At 47.4% G+C, this 19258-nt stretch overlaps 1 protein-coding gene across 2 annotated transcripts in view; it reads left to right on the top strand.

Annotated features, from left to right (window-relative positions):
• Positions 1–19258, top strand: part of PGM1 (phosphoglucomutase 1) — a 54526-nt gene that overhangs the window by 4726 nt on the left and 30542 nt on the right. The window contains exon 1 of one of the 2 annotated variants that reach the window (XM_036256863.1): positions 16449–16981. The exons of the other annotated variant lie outside the window; for it this stretch is intronic. Coding sequence (XP_036112756.1) covers positions 16682–16981 — 300 coding nt within the window. The 5' untranslated portion in view covers positions 16449–16681. Of the gene's footprint in view, positions 1–16448; positions 16982–19258 lie in introns of those variants that run through there. 2 annotated transcript variants of the gene reach the window in all.

The following is a 19258-nucleotide window of genomic DNA, read 5'->3' as shown; positions in this document are numbered from 1 at the left end:
ATAACTGCACTATGATATGAAAATATTTGTGATTTCTATTGATTATTAAGTCCCAGGTAGTAGTAATGGTAACAATAATGATTATTATTCTGTGGTTTGTGGCCTACATTCATAATTAAAGGTAATGGTAAATTTCATTTAGAGGTTAGTGAAAATAAAGGGTTTCTAGTTTGTTTTGCCATTCAAATCCATGGGCCCCATTACATTCCATCCATGGACCTCTTAGGGGGGTGTCTGAAGAGTTCGAGCTAAATACCCCTGCACTAAACAAATGACTCCTTCTTAGTGTCAGGTACTGCTTGCACCAAACAGGTGTCACACATGTATGTCTGTTGTGATGAAGGGTCTCAGGTTCTCAGACCAAACCAGTGGGGCTTTGAGAACTGCATCCTCAGTGGACGAGCTCCGCTATGTCTCCTCCGGGATGGCTCCTCTCTCCTGAACTTGCATGAGGCCCAGCTGCAGACACAGTGAAAGGGCCTGTGTCGGGGACAGTGCCGAGAAGGAGAGGGAAGAACACTGAGCAGGAGGGAGAATGTTCTGGGGCTCGGAGGTAGCTGATGTTAGGTGGAGAGGCCCCATGCTTCCCATACTTACCAGCTGCTATCCTTAGGGCAGGGATGACTTGGCAGAGAAACATCTTTGGGTTTCTTTTTAATACATTGTACCTCTCATGTTTGGGAAAGAAAAAAAAAGGTCTTTCATTTTGATGGGCTTGTGAATGGTTGTTCTCCCCTTGTGTATACTTTCTGATTTCAGATCGGCATTCAATACCAAGATGAATAAGATACTGTCTTTTTCCATCCAGGAAAGTGCAATCTTTTGGGGGCAGATAAGACACAAGAAAAACATAGACATGCAAGAGCAGAATTAGAAAATGTGCAGATAAGGGAGAGAACATTCTGGACTGGGGAAAGAAGAGATGGAAATGGAATTATGTCTTGAGGAGTAGACAGTGTACAAACAGAAAAGAGGGGCACCGGACAGGAGTGGGGAGCAGAAGACGTGGAGGAGTGGACAGGACCATTTTTCGCAGCTGGGCACTTAGCCACTAAACAGTCTTTGTTATGTGAAATAGTTCAATCAAATTGGGAGTTTCTCTTTCTTGGCTTCACTAATACTCTTGCTAAAAAATTGTGGGTTTTTCTTTTTCTTTCTTTCTTAATTAAGTCTGATGGGCATGGGACATTAAAAATTAAAAAGAAAAACATTCTACCATGGCTCGTGTGGCTCAGGTGGTTGGAGTGTTGTCCCATGCACCAGAAGGTCGAAGGTTCAGTTCCAAGTCAGGGCAATACCTGGGTTGTAGGTTCGATCCTCTGGTCAGTTGGAGCACATACAGGAGGCAACTGATCGATGCATCTCTCTCACATCAATGTTCCTCTCTCTCTCCCTTCCTCTATCTCTAAAATCAATTTTAAATATCTTTAAAATAAATTATAAAAAGAAAAACATTCTCCCTTCTCATAGTAAAGCTTCTTTTCCTAAGCAAGATTTGATAGGAAAGAACAATTCATTAATTCAATAAATATTTAATGAGCACCTATTGTGTGCCAGGCCCTGTTTTAGGAACTAGGGACACAGCGGTGAACTGAACAGAGTTTCTGCTGTCAGGGAGCTATGGGAGGCTAATGGGCGGAGAGATGATAAATAAATATATGTATCAGATGACGGTAAATGCTCTGAGGAAAAGGAAACACGGTAAAGGAGAGACCGTGTGCTGATGAGGAAAACCTCGGATGACCCTCAGGTGAGCAGAGACCCGAGTGACGCGAAGGAGCGGGCCACGCAGATCTCTCTGTCAGACTTCCAGGCAGGGGCTAAACATATTTAATCATTTCACACTGTACAGTCATGGTCCAAAGAAACAAAGGATCACAGATTTTCATTATACAGAGGGTCCCAGTATACATTATAGTTGATGATGTTTTTTATACAGTATATTGCAAGGAGACTAGTTGAATGGGAGAAGATTGACACACGCAAAAAAGCTATCGCCACTGTCTAGTATAAGAACTAATAGCAAAAACAAAAAAGAATCTAATACCTAAAGAAAAGGAGACGGCTGTGGGCGCTCAGGGCGGGGGCACTGCCCCAGCCGGGTGGGGTGGGGAGCTGGATGGCGAGGCGGGCAGTGTGGCAGGGAAGGCTTTCTGCACGAGGTGACTATTTTTCTCAGCAGACTCCCTGTCCAGGGCAGACCAGCCTGTCAAAAAAGGGAGGAGAAATTTCTCCAGGAGAATAGCTTCTTCGTTTTCATGAGTGTAAGCAATCAGATTTCCTTTTTACAAACATATTTGAACTTATATATCCACATTAGTATCGTACCCTGCCAAATCACCGCTCTGGGACCGCACACTTACCCCGGCCCTGCGGCCAGCACTCGGAGCGCGTGAAACTCCTCTCTGGGAACCATTTCTCAGCCTGTCGGTTTATGGGTCACCTAGGAAAACCAGTCACATTATTTCGGAGTCATGCCTCATTTTTCACCTAAAACGATGTAACAAGATTTGATCACCCAGACATGGCTCCAACCAATTTTTGTCTCTTTCCAAAGTTCAAATCTATTCTCCAAGGATGACATTTGTTATGACTGAAGACTTTCAAAGAAAGTACCACAGACGTAAAGACAGTTGCCCAGAAAAGAGTTCCAGAAGTGTTAGTGCGACGTCGGCATCGTTTGAACACATATGTTGCTTGGCAAGGTGATTGTTTTGGAGGAGGTAACACTAATTTAGATGAACATACTCTGGCGTAACTTTAAAATGAGTTACCGTATTTTATACTGTTCCAGCACACTGCCCTGTCGGAGAGCCTTTGGACAGTTCATGCTGAGGGACATTCTGGCCTCTGCTTTCCTTCTGCAGCCTGCGCGGTGGCCTGGGGACACAGTTCAGTCCCATTCTGCAAATGTCTAACACGCATTCAGAAACTGGGCACAGCGGGAGGTTTGCTCAAACACCAACAGACAAATGGCTCTGACCCAGGATGAGAGTCCTGTGAGCTCTAAGCCATAGGAACCAGAACCGGACGTTCAGCCTGCGCCCACCTGACTCCGAGAGATCGTCCCCATGGTTGCAAAGAGGCCAGAAAATGGAGCTGGGATGGCATCACGGGGTGGAGATGGGCACAGATTTGTGCTTTAGTAGGAAAACTATCATGTGACACCACCTCCACGGGACTTTGGGAAATGCTTTCTGTGGAGCAAGTTGAAATCCATTAAAAAAACAAACACAAAAAGAAACAGAGGGAAATAAGTGTAGGAAACTCCGGTGGGATTAGGAGTGAGGTTGGGACCTGGCACAAAAGACACGCTCTCTCCTGAGCTGGGCTGCAGGCAGCGCCAAGCCCTCTGCAGTCAAAGCCCGAGAAAAACACCGCGCGGGTAAGCCAGCTCCCCGTGCGTAGGTTCGACATAAGAGGACACTAGAAAGATCTGCCTTGCAAGATTCATGTGAGGGTGGGGTAATATTTGTGAAGCACTTATCATGGAGCCTGACCCTGTAAGTAAATCTTCTTTAGTAAACAGAAGATTCTGATGATTCTGGCAATTATTGTCATCATTCCAAATGCTGATGGGAGGGCGCAGGGAGGGTCTTCTGTGTCTGCCACAGCTCCCAGCACCTAGACGTCCCGCCCCGTCCTGGTCCACACGGTAGCCCTGGGATCTCCCTGTGAGGCAGAGGTCCCAGCTGCTGTCAGTCTCAGGCACAGCCCCGTTGGTATCAGGCCTTCACCTCCTTGGAGTCAGGAGCTCGTGGTGGATCATTGACATGGGTAGTTTAGGGTGAACCCAGGCCAGTGTCATGTTCCAGATGGGAAGCTACCAGAAATACTGGCTGAAATTGCTGCGGCCCTCCTGGGCTGCATGGATTTGTTAACAGCGCTGTTGAGCATTATTATTTTTTTTAATTCTCACCCGAGGATATATATATATATTTTGCATTTATCTTCAGATAGAGCGGGAGGGAGAGAGGGAGGAAGAAGAAGAGAGAAACATCGATATGAGAGAGACACATCGAGTGGTTGCCACCAGCACAATCCCAACCAGGGCCGGGGACAAACTGCAATCGAGGTACGTGCCTTAGCGGAAACCGAACCGGGTCTCCCTGGTCCGCGGGCCTACGCTCTGACTGCTGAGCCAAACCCGCCAGGGCACTGTTGAGCATTACTGAGCACTCTGCCCCGCACTGTGCGACGGTTGGGGGCACAAAGACGAAGGGGACGGTCTTAGGATGCTCACGCTGGTAGAGCAGCGTCCATAGGTGATTACAGAGATGTGGTGTGAATACTAGTGTATTCGCTCCCTCTGGCTGCGGACACTATAAAGTGGGTGACGTGGAACTAAGGAAACAGAGTTTCTCGCAGCCCTGGAGCCCAGCAGCCTGAAGTAAGCCTCGGCCTCTGAAGGCCTTAGGGGGGCCCTTCCTCGCCTCTTTCAGCTGTGGTGGCTGCAGGTGTCTCGCTGTGCGGCTGCCTAACCCCAGCCCCTGCCTCCGCCCTCACAGGCCCTTCCTCGCCTGTCTCATAAGGACACTGTGACTGGATGTAGGGCCCACCTGGGCATCCAGGGCACTCTCCTTGCAGGATGCTTAACTTAATTACATCTGCAAAGACCCTTTTATCAACTAAGGTCACGTTTTCAAGTTGTGGGTGGACTAGCTTTGGGGAGGTGGATGGGGTGGCTGCTGTTCAACCCACTGCAACCGAATGAGAGGAGATAAGCAGGGAGTCGTGGGAACGCAGCGGGGCGCCACCCGGCCCCGCTCCGAGGGGTAGAGAGGAGCAGGGAGGTCTCTTCCCAGACGGGGTGAGTGTGGAGGCGGATAAGAATGATAAAGAGGAGTCGGGGAACCTGAGTGAAGGGAGAAGCGAGGCCACTGGCTTCATCCGTACAGCCAATGCCTCTGCTGCCCTCTGACGGGCTCCAGTGCGGAAGGTCCAACTCCACGACCCCCAGTAGACCCGACATGACGCCGAAGGGAAGACTTGCCCCGCAGTGGCTCCCTGAATCTCACCAAGTCGCTTCAGCTCACAGTGGGGCTGGAATCGAAAGGCCCAAGATCTCAGTTGTACGATTTACTGTGCGGTATTACGTATTCTGCTTAGCTGATCTCTTTTTCCCTCACTTTTAAAATGGGGTTAATTCTAGTATCTGCTCTACGAGAGAGTTTTATGAAAATGAAAAAATAGGCACGAAAAGGTTTGGGGAACTCTAAGGTGTCACCCAAAGGTTGAGTTGTTATGGTTATTTCGAAATTGCTTCAGGAAAGTCACCCCACTGGACTGATGTCAGCCCCCTGCCAAAACAAACCTCAGCATGCAGTTTATCTCGCATCTCTCAAAGTCCACGGCTCGGGTGGCTAAAGAATAACCAGAAAGTAAAGCTGTTGTGCCATTTTGAGGTTAGTGGGATTTCAGAGTCACTTCTTTTACTTTAGAATTTCATTGCGGTATAACTGATGTCAGACAGACCTGAGTTTGATTCCTGGATATGCTGTTGCTTATTAGCTCTTTCGTCTTAGGAAAGATGCCTGAACTCTTTATTTTTCTTTACTCACTGGTAAAATTAAAATAATATGTCATAGAGGTGCTTTTAGGAAATAATAAGATAATGCATGCCCTGGCCGGTTTGGCTCAGCGGTTAGAGCGACCAAAGAGTCCCGGGTTCGATTCCTGCCTAGGGCACGTACCTCAGCTGCGGTTCATCCCCGGCTCCGGCTGGGGTCATGCAACTGGCAACCGATCGATGTGAGACACATCGATGTTTCTCTCTCTCTTCCTCCCTTTTTCCATCCCACTCTATCTGGAGTTAAATGTAAAAATATACTTGGGTGAGGATAAAAATGCATACATAATGCATAGGAAGTTACCTAGCCTGGTGCCTCACACACAGTCAGAATGAGCAGGCTGCCCCACTGGGCAGTGGCGATTTTGATGGGAAATACAGACACTGTAACATTCTCTCTGCTGCTCGTCCCCCAGCCGCCTCGCGCCTTCTCAGCCTCTCCTCTCCTCAGCTGTGTCAGTCAGTGAGCCCTCCGACGCCCCACTCCTGTTAGTTCCTGAAAGTCCGAACAGAAGAGTCTTTTGTGTGAAGTGTTTCGCGCACAGGGCCTGGGGTGGGGTGGGGACCTGTTCCACTTAACTTTAGGTTTTCAGTAATGTTATCCACCTGATACTCAGTAGTCTCATCTCAAAAGAACACAGCAGCCAGCCCCCAAATAAGTAGACTTGTCCCTGAGTAGCTTAAGTACTAGCCAGAGTGTCTGTTCCAATAAATAGTTGCTTGGGTCAGCTTGCTCCAGCAACTGCTCCTGATCAGTATTTGAGGGGCACATCCCTCCAACATTGCTGAGCATCTGCTCGTTGCTCTGTGTCGTGCGCGCACGGGGGGCGTACACAGGGCACGCACAGTCTCTGCTCCCTGTGGCGCTCCTCTTCCAGGGGCCGCTACAGTAGAGTGTGATAGGCGCCTCCTGGGGTGTCATTTGGAGCCCGTGGAGAGGTAGGTGGTCAGAGGAAGCTTCCAGGGGAGATGCATTTGAGCCAAGTCCTGAAGGATAATGAAAAGGAAACCAGGAAGAAGTGGAGACATTCTGTGCAGAGGGAGCAGCACAGACAAACAAAGAGGCCATTGTGGAAAGTAAGCCCTCGGGTTTAGACTTTAAAACAGAACTGTCTGAGCTCCTGCCCCGCAGGAAGGGAGGAGGCGGCAGGGCCTCGTGATGAGTTACCACCACCGGGGTCCTTAACCCCTGAGGCTCGCTTTATACACGGGCCAGCCTAAGACCCAGACTCAGAATTATTTTATGACCCCAAGGGGAAGGGAGACTTAATAGCAAACCTAAAAAGCTATTTATAAGCAGGACTGGGTCACAGTAATTGTCCAATAACATATTAAGGCTCTATCAGTGTGCGGAGAATTTTTAAAAATTTAACTAATTTTATTGGAGTAACATAGGTTAATAATATTATATAAATTTCAGGTGTACAACTTTATAATGCAACATCTGTATACTCGATTGTGCATTTATCACCTGAAGTCCAGACTCCTGCTGCCACCATATATATTTCACCACCTCTCTACCTTCTTGGTCTTCCCCACCTCTTCCCCTCTGGTAACCACCATTCTGTTGTCTGCATCTATGAGTCTGTTTGATAGAGGGCCAACCACTGCAACAAAAGTCCAGGGAGCATGATTCACATTGTGCTCCAGGTGAATGGGGCCCCCTAGCCTTGTGCAACGCTGCTGGAGCCAGTTAGTGCGCCCCCTTGTGGGGCTGTGGGAGCGCTTACTTGTTTTTCCCTTTTCTACCACAAGAGGGAAACATAGAACCATGAATGATTTGAAAATAAAGCAATTCTTGAGATAGACCCGTTTTTACCAGGGGATTTTAATACATAGTTCTTGGTAATAGCCAGAAGAGGGAAATTTCCTTGAGGATGTTCCAAAAGGAAATAAGATAAAATATATAAAAATTTTATATCAACTATATAAATTGCTGTTTTTATAGGTCAAAATGGTTGAATATTGGTAATTTCTAATAAAACAGGAGTCTTCCTTACGTGTGCATTATGTATGAAAGGGATTAATAAGTGTTAATAGAATGATATTTGTGAATTATACCTTAATTTTAAAAATGTATGTCTTATAAAGAGTTACAAAAAGAAAATGGTACCCACTACATAGGTTTGTTGTGTAATAACAAATTAGTGAGATTGTTTCTAGATTTAACCATACATGCAGCATGGCATTTGTGGCAAGGGGGTTGCCTTCCATAACTTCTCCATGTCCTCAGCACTCATAGGTCCTTTGCAAGCTCACGGGTTAGCACTTAAAAAAATGTTTTTATTGATTTTAGAGAGAGGAAGGGAAAGGAACAGAGAGAAAGAAGCATCTCTGTGAGAGAAAAACATTGATCATTTGCCTCTCGTATGCACCCGGACCAAGGATCGAACCTGCAACCTGGGTATGTGCCCTGACTGGTAATTGAACAAACAACCTTTCAGTGCCTGGGACGATGCTCAACTAACTGAGCCACACTGGCCCAGGGTGCAGGTTAGCACATTTAACTCCATTTTTAAATTATTTATTGGCTTACCTATTTCTCCTTTAGACCGAGTTCCTTGACAGCTTGAGTCTGTGATCTCCCCGTGGTGCACAGGGCCCGGTGCACCGAGTGCAGTAAGTCTGTGTATACCGTAACTGTCAGGTACGCGGGTGGAGACACAGATGGACAGCAGACTGACGGCTGCCAGAGGACGTACGTGCTCTGAGGCAGCTGTTTTGTTTTTAACTTCAAAATACACTTTAGGAGTCTTTTTGAACCTGGGTTTCTGTACAGCTCTAAGCCATCTGGCCCTTGTAATTCTTCTGGCCTTGTACCTTCTTTATAGACGACTGTAATTTCTCCTTTTCTTTAAAGAACATTTCCTAACTCTATTAAAATGCGTACACCCATAAATAGGTATGAAACACAGTTACACTTCTCAAGTTGATTCAGGGCAGTAATACAAGCTAACACTTACTAGGGCTCACAGGGCCTCGAACCAGCCAGGGCGATGCTCCTTGCATCTGTTACCCGTCGTGTCTTTACACAACTAACCTATGCAGTGTGTGCTATCTTTTAACTCTCTTTAGGAGATGCATTTTTAAAAAATTGGAGTATAATTTACATATATCATCCTATTGGTTTTAGGTGTACAATATGATGATTTGATATTTGTACGCCCTGTGAAATAGTCACCAAAATGAGTCTAAGTTGGTCCTATTTTCAATCCCCATTTTAAAGATGAGAAAATGGGGCCGCCGAGAGGTTAAGCACTTTGGCCAAGGCCACCCAACTAATGAAAGGTGCTCCTGCCTGTCTCCTTGCTGTTGACTGAGGTTGTTGGGAGGAGAAGGGGAAGGGGTCTCTTCTCTTCCTCTTCTCGCCGGGGTGGGATAGCAGCAGGGGAAGCCGAACTCGGAGCTGGCAGACGGGAGCCAGCCCTGCAGAGCCCGGCTCAACACAGTGGCGGAGACAGAAACCCAGTCTGACTACAGTGAGCCACCAAGAGGATTGCACCATACGGCTGGAGGGTTGTCTCTTGAAAGCCAGTGGTGGATTACATAACTGGGCTCACCAGAGCCTGAGATGGGAGGAACCCAGGCAGCTACTCTGTCTCTCCTGTTTACCTCAGGACATCTGCTTCGTTTTCCTCTTTGCTGACTGACGCACTTGTCACTATAACTTGGTAGGGAGTGTGTGTGTGTGTGTGTGTGTGTGTGTGTGTGAGAGAGAGAGAGAGAGAGAGAGAGGAGGGTGAGGGGGAGTGAGAGAGAGATCTTGGTTATAAATTCATTTACTCAAACTCCTATAAATATTTTGAGCTTATAAGTCAAATATGTTTATTTACTTTTTAAGTTCTTTGTCTAACAAGCCAAACTTTGAAAGTATTCAAGCTGTTCTCATATAACCTAATAACGATAACAGCAGATACTTGTGTGGAGCACCTCTACCAGCCCGGGGTTCGGAACTTCCTGTATCTTACCTCATTCAGTCATGGCTGCGGGGGGGGGGGGGGCTGTTATCTCCTCACTTTAGAGATGAGGCAGTAGAAGCACAGAGAGGTTAAGTAACTTGTGTGAGGTCACACAGCTAGTGACTGGCAGAGCTGGGCTTCCAAGCCTGTGACTCTGGTCCCTGAAATATTACAGTGAACTGTCTTCATTTGATGATTTAAACATAAATATGGTACATTCAAAATTTTCTTGAATGTTCCATTAGTGTTTATAATTTTGACAAAATTCTCTTACCCCCTTAAACTTAAAATCATAAGTCAAAATAAATTACTCAACTACACATTATAAATTGGATTCACAAGGCTAATCTGTTAAACTAATATCCCAGATGCACTAATGTACTTAAAGTACCAACTATATACACATTTTCTTCTAAACTTACTGCAAAAATATTAATATTAATAAGTTTCATTTATTTTTTTCTGTATACTATGAGTTTGATTTACTTCATCTGGTATGTACTTAATTCTAAATATTTCTATGTTTAAAAATGCCCACTTCTGCCCTGGCCGGTTTGGCTCAGCGGTTAGATCGTCGGCCTGCGGTCCCAAGAGACCCGGGTTCGGTTCCCGCTAAGGGCATGTACCTCGGTTGCAGTTTGTCCCCGGCCCTGGTCGGTTGTGCGGGTGGCAGCCACTCGATGTGTCCCTTTCACATCGATGTTTCTCTCTCTCTCTCTGTTCCTCTCTCTCCCTCCCACTCTACCTGAACAAAAAGTGGAAAAATGTCCTCGGGTGAGGATAAAAAAAAAAAAAAAAAAATGCCCACTTCCAAGCCATTCTCTCGCCCTAGCAATTAGGAGTTATCTTCCCAACTGAATTGAGGTGACATGGCCAGCTGGCTGAGGTGCATGTTGGCCGGTAACCTGGGTGTGGACCACCCCAGTCCAGCACGGAGACCCGGGTGTGGACCACCCCAGTCCAGCACGGAGACCCGGGTGTGGACCACCCCAGTCCAGCACGGAGACCCGGGTGTGGACCACCCCAGTCCAGCACGGAGACCCGGGTGTGGACCACCCCAGTCCAGCACGGAGACCTGGGGATGGACCACCCCAGTCCAGCACGGAGACCTGGGTGTGGACCACCCCAGTCCAGCACGGAGACCTGGGGACGGACCACCCCAGTCCAGCACGAAGACCTGGGTGTGGACCACCCCAGTCCAGCACGGAGACCTGGGGATGGACCACCCCAGTCCAGCACGGAGACCTGGGTGTGGACCACCCCAGTCCAGCACGGAGACCTGGGGACAGACCACCCCAGCCCAGCACGGAGACCTGGGGACAGACCACCCCAGCCCAGCACGGAGATTTGGGGACAGACCACCCCAGTCCAACACGGAGACCTGGGTGTGGACCACCCCAGTCCAGCACGGAGACCTGGGTGTGGACCACCCCAGTCCAGCATGGAGACCTGGGTGTGGACCACCCCAGTCCAGCACGGAGACCTGGGGACAGACCACCCCAGTCCAGCACGGCACCAGCGGGGAGTCTTGAGCTGCATTTCCTAGTTCTCATGTCTCAAGAACCTGCCAGCGCTGCGCTCGGAGGAGGGTCACCTGACTTCTTTTCCACTTGAATCTCTTCTGAATTCTTTTCCAGTTCTTCCTGTACATCAGGCCCACGACTCTGAGAGGTGACTGGACGGTCCAGAGCTGGACCCTGCACCGCTCACCTGGATTCTCATGTACCGTCCGGCCGTCAGTCGCAGCTCTGTGGAGTCTCGTGACACAGCTCCTTGTCCCACAGCTCCTGGGTTTTCTCGTCTCCCCCGTTTAGAACTAACACTGTGTGTCCTCAGTGCTCGGAGAGAAAACAGGAAGGATCCAGCGCTGGTTAGGTGTCCACCCTGGGGATCACCGTCTGGCGTCGGGGTCCTGCAGTGGCCCCGTGGCCCCAGGGATCTACTCCCACAGGGTGGGGTGGGGCAGTTTTCCGAGAACAGAGAGAATGAGTGAAGACGCTGCGTGGAGACGGGGTCAGAGGAAAGAGGGACGAGGGACGTCTGGAAGTGTCTTCCTGTTAGAGCAGAAGGCGACCCACAGGGCGCAGCTGGCCCGAGGACGCGGAGGAGCCGCTCTGGACGGGTCGCACGGACTGGGTGAGGGAAGGGTCCTTTTTGCAAGGCTTGGTCAATCTTTTTCCAGTCTCTCCTACTCCAAGCTATTCAGTGCACCACCAGAGACACTCAACTTTCCAAAAAATACACGAGTTTATATTCCTTCTGCTGAAAACTTTCCATAGCTTGCAGTGCCTGCAAAATAAACTCCAGTGTGGTTCATGAGACTCCGTCATTCCTACCCCTGCCGTTCCTCCCGCCTCACCGTCTCGGGAGCCGTGGCCCTGTCCACCACCTCGGGACAGTGCCAGCGCCACCGCGCTGCGACGGCTCCTCTCTGCTACAACTTTAGGAACCAAGGTCCGTCCACCTTATATTCTATTCCCACCGCTCCCCCTCCCCCGAATGTGAATTTTTTTTTTTTTTATATTATTACATCCTTTTGTGGTTCGCAGAGGCTTCCATAGACATCCAGGGAGGTCATTTCACAAAAACCCCCTGGAGCCAGTACTGACTCCCACACTGGAGGCGAAGAGACCGAGAAGTAGGAGGGTGAGGCGGTCACAGTCACTGACAACGTGCCACGTGCCAGACACGGTGCTGCCTGTGCTCACACGTTTCCCGATTCAGAACGACCTCGAGAGGTCTGCGTGGCGTAGGCTCGGTTCAGCTGAGTAACGTGCTCAGATTACGCCTGTCCTACATTTTAGGGCCAAGGGGTTGAACCCTGGCTGCCTGGCTCCTAACCCCGTGGCCTTCACCTTGTCCTGCAGTGCCTACCCTGGGGCTGGCATTTAACACGCACTTACTTACTGGAGAAATGAATGATTTTCCCTGCCATGTGACCTGTGACTGGGGTCAAGCACCCCAAGCAGTCAGGGGCAGGCACCTGCCACCAGTCACAAGCTCAGGGCCTCGGGTCCGATGATCCCTGCTGCTTTTGGCCCAGTTGGTAGCTTTCTTTCCAGAGCCTGCACCTAGAGGCAGGGTTGGCGGTTCCACCCTCTGTGCCCACCCCTGTTTGCTAAAGAAGAACTCTTGGTATGAAGAGGTGAATCTAGTTAGGCCCTGGGTTCAGCCCTTGCATGAGCCCTGGGACACAGTGGTTAGCCACCCAGTAAATATTGATGGGAAGGAAGGAAGGAAGGAAGGGAGGAAGGGAGGAAGGTAGGAAGGGAGGAAGGGAGGGAAGGAGGGACAGAGGCAGGGAGGGAGGGAGGGAGGGAGGGAGGGACAGAGGCAGGGAGGGAGGGAGGGAGGGAGGGAGGGAGGGAGGGAGGGAGGATAGAGGTTTGGCAAGTCTACAGTTTCTGCTCTGCTCTACTAGGAAGGCCTCGTTGCTGATCAGAAAGGGAGCCGGAGTCTGCGAGGCCGGGCGCGAAGGGGTTCATAACTCTGCCGTTGTGAAATTGATTGGACCCGAGACCAGTGTGAAAGTTCCTTGTCTGAAGGGAGTGATCCTTACATCCCCCATATGGTTTGCATGTAATTTGTGTCATTGTGAAGGAGTACTGGCAAGGCAGGCGAATTCATTAGGCCAAATTGGGCTCGCTATGCTCGACAGTAACGTTCCTGAAGATGAAGTTCAACCTTTGCCGGCGAGCTCAGACAAATGAGTTTCTTAATCGCTGCCCCACTTGGTCTGAGCGTCCTAGGAAGCTTAATGTTTTTCATGCCTGTCCTTTTTTTTTACCACACTTCACAGTCCATCTAACATCGCTGTTTCTGGTAATATTTTTATATGGGGTTGAGTACTTTAGTGCCCATAAAATTATGACTCGGGCCCATTTTTAGAATAGAAGCTTTTCTAGGGCAAGGGTTGTGTCTGTTTTTGGTCTGGTTTTGCATATTGACCAACATCACGGCAGACATATGTCGTTGCTGAAAACGTTGCGGTTTGGGGGTACAGACCTCTTTCCTTGGAGTCTGAGATTTGGTGGGCACTTAGATTGCTGGGTGTGCACCCACCTGTGCAGGACCAGGAGAGATGGGCTCTTCCCCGGGCCGGGCCTGGCCTCACTGGCTCACGCGCAGGGAAGTAGCCATGTCCATGTGCCCAGCAGACATTCCCATCCAAGAGGGGACCCTGCTTTTACCTGGTGACCTCTCTCCGTAGACATATATGACTTCTCAATGAACACTCAGTGCTATCTATTGCCACTTGTGTTTAGTATGTTTTTAAATACGAAGATGACCAATTGGGGAGGTGCATTTAAACATCTTGAAATAAAGAGGCACACAAATAATGAACTCCAAGGTGGCATATCAAGTATTTGGAAAGTTAAGACTGGAATAGCACCAGCACTATTAAGTTTGCAATACCTGCCTTAGAAATATATATTTTTTAATCTTTAAGAATCGGCATATTTACATTTGGAAGACTTTCTGTATCAGTCCATTTTCAGAGAATTAGAAACTGGCACTAGGCCCAAGAGTAGGCTTAGTTCTAGAAAAGTGTAGCTTGACAACAGTTACTGTGTGAAAAACTAATTTTAGAAACAAATTTCAGTTCACACGAACACACGCCGATGCGCAGAGGTGTCCGAGTGTCCGATGTGAGCTGGTCTCCCAGGAAACGAAGCAGGCGTTTGCCATCCTTTGAAACAAGGTCCGCTGTTGGATCTCACACTGCAAAGGACCCCTTATGAGTATATTTCTGTGCTTAATATGTATTTTGAATTCGCATATTTACACTTTGATTCTTTATAATTTCTCTTCTTATGGCATCAATTCACCACAAACTATAAATAAGATAAATAAATGTGAGGGGGTGAAGCCCAACACAACGTCCCTCTCGTTCTGGCTTTGCAAAGGGCGTCGCGAGGGCAGCGCAGACCACCGGCAGCGGACACGTGGAGCGGGGGCAGCGGCGCACCCTGGTGGCCAAGTCTCCCTGGGTCAGCCCTGAGATTTCCAGACCTCACTAAGAAAACTACCAATTATGTGGTTGGCTGCTCTGTTATTCCCAATGAAAAGATTATTGGGTTGATATTCCATGAATCTGGATCTCTTATATGTTAAGATGCATATGCTGCCCGAATTTGCAAGCCTGTCTAAAACCAGAGGAAGCTTTGGCACCGAACTTAAAAAATATGAATTAAGGAAAAAAAAAAAAAGCATTGTAGTATGTTGAAAAACAGTGGGTGTGTAAGCTTACTTCATAAATTAATTTCTCAGGAGTTTTAGTTTTAAAAACTATAATGAGAAGTAAAAATAAGCTATGAAAAGTCATTGTCTTTTAGCCAACTGGTTTTCAACTAAATAGCTGTGTCTTGTGAATTGTTTAAATGTTATGACTCGAGGTCTTCCCTGCACATGGGCCAGCCTCATTTGTCACTGGAAGGGGAACGGGCTCCCCGGCCGGTAGCTGCTGTCTGCTCGTGGGGCTGTTGGTTCTGCGGGTCTTGCTCAGAGCAGACCCAGACACAGGGGCGTTCCTGCCTCAGAGGGGAGGCCTGCTGCTCTGGGTGCTGGTTTGCCTTCGGACCTTGCTGGAGATTTGGAAAACACTCAGATTCCATTTGTCAACAGATTATTTACTTTTTTCTTGAAAACCTTGATGCCTCAGTGCACGTCAGACTCTCTGAACATGTGGTACAACTCGTCCTGGTTTACTTTTTAAGCATCCTTAGCAAGTCCACCAGAGCCTTGACGGTGGAGCTTCATGGACAACTTCTGCTGAGTCAGATAAAAAAACAAACAAACATGCAGGCACTTAAGTAGATTGTTAGTAAAATCTCAGGGGTCAAATGGGGTTGGATATCAAATGTATTCAGGCAGTATGTTTCAAAACATTGTAGGTTCTTCAAATGCAAAGGACGTAAACTGCTTCACTAAGAATGTTCTCTTAAAAGTCAAGTCTAGCTCGGCCAGTGTGGCTCAGTGGATTGAGCATTGGTGTCCCATGGACGGAGAGGTCCCGGTTGGATTCCCAGTCAGGGCACATGCCCAGGTTGCAGGCTCGATCCCCAGTGGGGGCATGCGGGAAGCAGCCAGTCAATGTTTCTCTCTCACATTGATGTTCCTATCTCTCTCCCCCTTCTTTCTCTTAAAAAAAAAAAATCAATAAGAACATATTAAAAATAAAGTCAAATCTATTTGAAACTGAGAAGATTAAAGCACAAAATGTAATCTTACGTTCACAGCATTTTTACAAATAATAACTTGCTCAAACCTCATGCTCTTGAACACCCCCCTCCCCGCCCCCCGCTTACATTTCCAAGGATTAGGTGCATCTTTTTGCCCACTCTTCCATAAGTTCACGGGAAGGACCAGGCTGTTGGTCATTTATGGAGTATTTGTAAGTGTCTGTTCTTCTAGAACTGAATACTATTTTATTAAATCCTTGGTGGTCAATAAATAAAATGTATCCTGTCAAATGATTTGTTTCCCCCCTTCGAACTGGAATTGCATGTGGGAAGTAAAAATCACTTACGTATCAAAATGATGGTGATGTAAGAAAACCAGAGGTCACTGAGATCCCTTACTTCCATTTTAAGATTGACCTTTAACTTGCTCGTGGCAGGGACAGCTTTAGCTTCAGATGGCCTTCTCAGCGATGACCGCCTAGAGAGACTCTGGTTGAAGGGGTGTCCCGAGCAGCGGGAGCTGCACCAGGGTGTCCTGTTCACCAGCCTGCTTCCTGGGTCTGCACTGGCTCCGTCGTGCTGGGCTCGGAGAGCGGAGTCTGGCAGCCATCTGGTGTCTGTAACTGAAGTCAGCTAACCGTGCAGCGCCCTTCCGAGCTATCTCCACCCCAACGGGACAGGAGGCAAAAATAATTGAAGGGTATTTGGCTTGGTTATGTGGGCAGAAGTGTCCTCATCAAAACAACTTTGAAGATCTGCTTTGTGTGTGGGTGTGGGTGGGTGGGGAGCCCTGAACTTTTCACAAGGGGCGACGACAACAGGGAATGAAGCCAGCTTCCCCCGGAGAGCATGGTCCAGACAAGACGGCTATTTTCGTGATTCAGACACTGCTGCAGCTTCAGCCTGGGAGGAACGTTTGGGGGACTCTCCTCTCTGGATATCCTCAGTGAGCCAAGGGGCGGGAATGCAAGATGAGTGATTTTGATGAATGGATCTCGGGGAAATACAGGAGAATGGAAGAAGGTCCTCTCCCTCTGTTGACGTTTGCTACAGCTCCCTACCACGACCAGAAACCAGGAACTAGTGGACTACGGAAGACAACCTATTGTTTCGAGGCAAAGCCAAGCTACCTGGAAAATTTTATCCAGAGCATATTCTTTTCCGTAGACCTAAAGGATCGCCAGGGATCCTCACTGGTGGTTGGTGGAGACGGGCGGTATTTTAATAAATCGGCAATAGAAACGATAGTGCAGATGGCAGCCGCCAACGGGGTTGGTATCCGATAAGTGTTGTTGCGCTTCTGGCTCTCCAGGTAACCTCTTAGTTGTGCAGAAATATGCCAACGTACAAAGATGCGTTTGTGCTGTGCACCTCAGTCCTACTAACATCTAGTTAAGTTTCATTGTGACTTCAGAGATGGGCGGTTGTGAAAATACTGCTGAAATCACGTGTTGCATCGGGACGTAGGGATGCAAGTTCCATTTCTTATGTGTTGTACTCTGTACATATTGCTCGGACCAGTACCTGCTGCTCTTCAGACATTTGAAGCGCACCCTCCCCCCAGCCTGAAGCTGTCTTATCTACATTCTAACTCGTTTCGAGGGCACTCTGTCCTTATAAGAAGGCTCTAATGAGTAGGGGGGGGGGGTGTTTTCTTTCAATGGCTTCCTTGTTGAAGTTCAGTCACTTGTCAAACAGGAAAACAAAAGCCAGGGCATGGTGTTGTTTATGAGTCCTGGTAGCCATGCAGAAATACCAGGAGAGGGTTGGAAAATGTTAGGTGTGAGCCTTCCAAGAGGACCTGTTCCAGGGGAACCTGCTTGTAATGACCTTGGGTACAAAGAAGCCCTGTGCGCGGTGAATTTGTGCAGCAGGGTAGAGATAATAACTCCTGGAAGGCTGTAATAGAAGGAGGCTCTGCTGACGCTTTGCATCGTGAAAAACTGTATTGGCCGAATTAACCAAATCAGAAGGGGTCTTGCAGCAGAAAGCATTGATCTTGATAATCTAACAATTTGCACAGTCCTACTGATTTATAGGAAAGTGGGCATCAGGACTTTGCTGTTTTTGCCCTGCAAATTCCTCTGTGAAACCAAAAAATATACTTCCAGTGTTTTAGATTACACTTAGCAATAATTTGTAGCACACAGTCTTTTCATACTCGTAAATTTAGAAAATCTTTTGTATTTCCTTTCTGGACATGATTCTGTTTCTGGGAGCATAAAATTGAGCATTGCCATCAAATGTGTCAGGCGTTCATTTTCAGTCTATTTTAATCATATGCCAAGCAGGTGTGATGGCAAAAGCCAAATTAAAAAAAGAAACCCACACACGACCAAATTAAACTTTAACATGTTTGTAGAGCCCATTGCTTATAATGCGAAGTTTCCTTTTATACCTAGTTTCAGAATCAGAATGCCTATCATGTAAAAATTGCTGATAAAGCACTCAAATATGAAATTATTATGACACGTACACATTTTAAAGATAAAATGTGACATCCTGTAAATTTCACCTTTGAGGAGAGCTGCAAAGGGAACAGTATTAAGATGCTTTTAGTCTTTTGAGAGAGAATGAATGGAACATCATTTCTCCGCGTACATCGGGATTGTTGAGTGTGTCTGGTACGCTGTCCCCTTTGCTGTGATCTATTTGGCTTCATTTCATTTCTGTGTGGAGCTGAAGGGTGTGGACGGGGTGACAGGAATGTGTAACTCAGGCAGACCCTATAGACGTTCTCAGTTTCACAGTCTGAAGCTTTGCTAAATTGTACATAGAAGTGATAATAATTGACTGAATTTGGTAACTGCCTATTTGTTAGAGCCGTGGCAGAGCTCAGGCAGTATTTTCAAGTCTTTGCAAGGGCGTTCTTGATGAAAAATCGTGATGCCTTGAAAGCAGTCATGCTGACCAACTGGATTACTTAAAACACTTTAATCTGGTAAAGACTCTAAAATCCTACATAGTTTGATTTCTTCTTTTTCTAACATATCCTAAATTCTAAGTATTTTAGCATCCCTTTGATTGCGGGCAGGACCCTAGGAAGGAAATCTAAGAGAAAGATAATCTTCTACAACAGATTTTGGTAGAAGTCAAGGTTCCTCCCTCACCTTTGTCAATACCCACGCCACCCACGAGCCAGTTCTCTGGGTGACTTTTCAGCCTAGTGAGCTAAGTGGAGATACTTTCATTTTTTTTTCTCTTTAGTATACGTTTATATTATGTACTTATGGATTATAGAATACAACTGACCTTTGTTAGAAGTTTCTCTTTGTTTTTGTTTGAATAAGCTATATACAGTTACAGGAAATTTTAATGTACAAAATAAAATATGGGGCGGGGCTCATTTATAATACAGGTATCTCATACGATCGATCCCCAGAGCTTTAAACTTAGAGTTACATTTAGAAATGAGACTTGAACCCGTGTCCATGAATGACTAGCAAGGCAAAGACAGTGGGTCTTGTTTTTTTGTGAAACATAAGAAAACACCAGGCCCTGTTTTCAATGAAAAGGAACATGTAAGTTTTCTCTCTGTCGTGTTTGCC

Source organism: Molossus molossus, unplaced genomic scaffold (genome assembly GCF_014108415.1).
Source record: "Molossus molossus isolate mMolMol1 unplaced genomic scaffold, mMolMol1.p scaffold_m16_p_12, whole genome shotgun sequence".
In the NCBI taxonomy this organism is placed as follows: Eukaryota; Metazoa; Chordata; class Mammalia; order Chiroptera; family Molossidae; genus Molossus; species Molossus molossus.
This window is presented reverse-complemented; position numbering and strand designations above follow the sequence as displayed.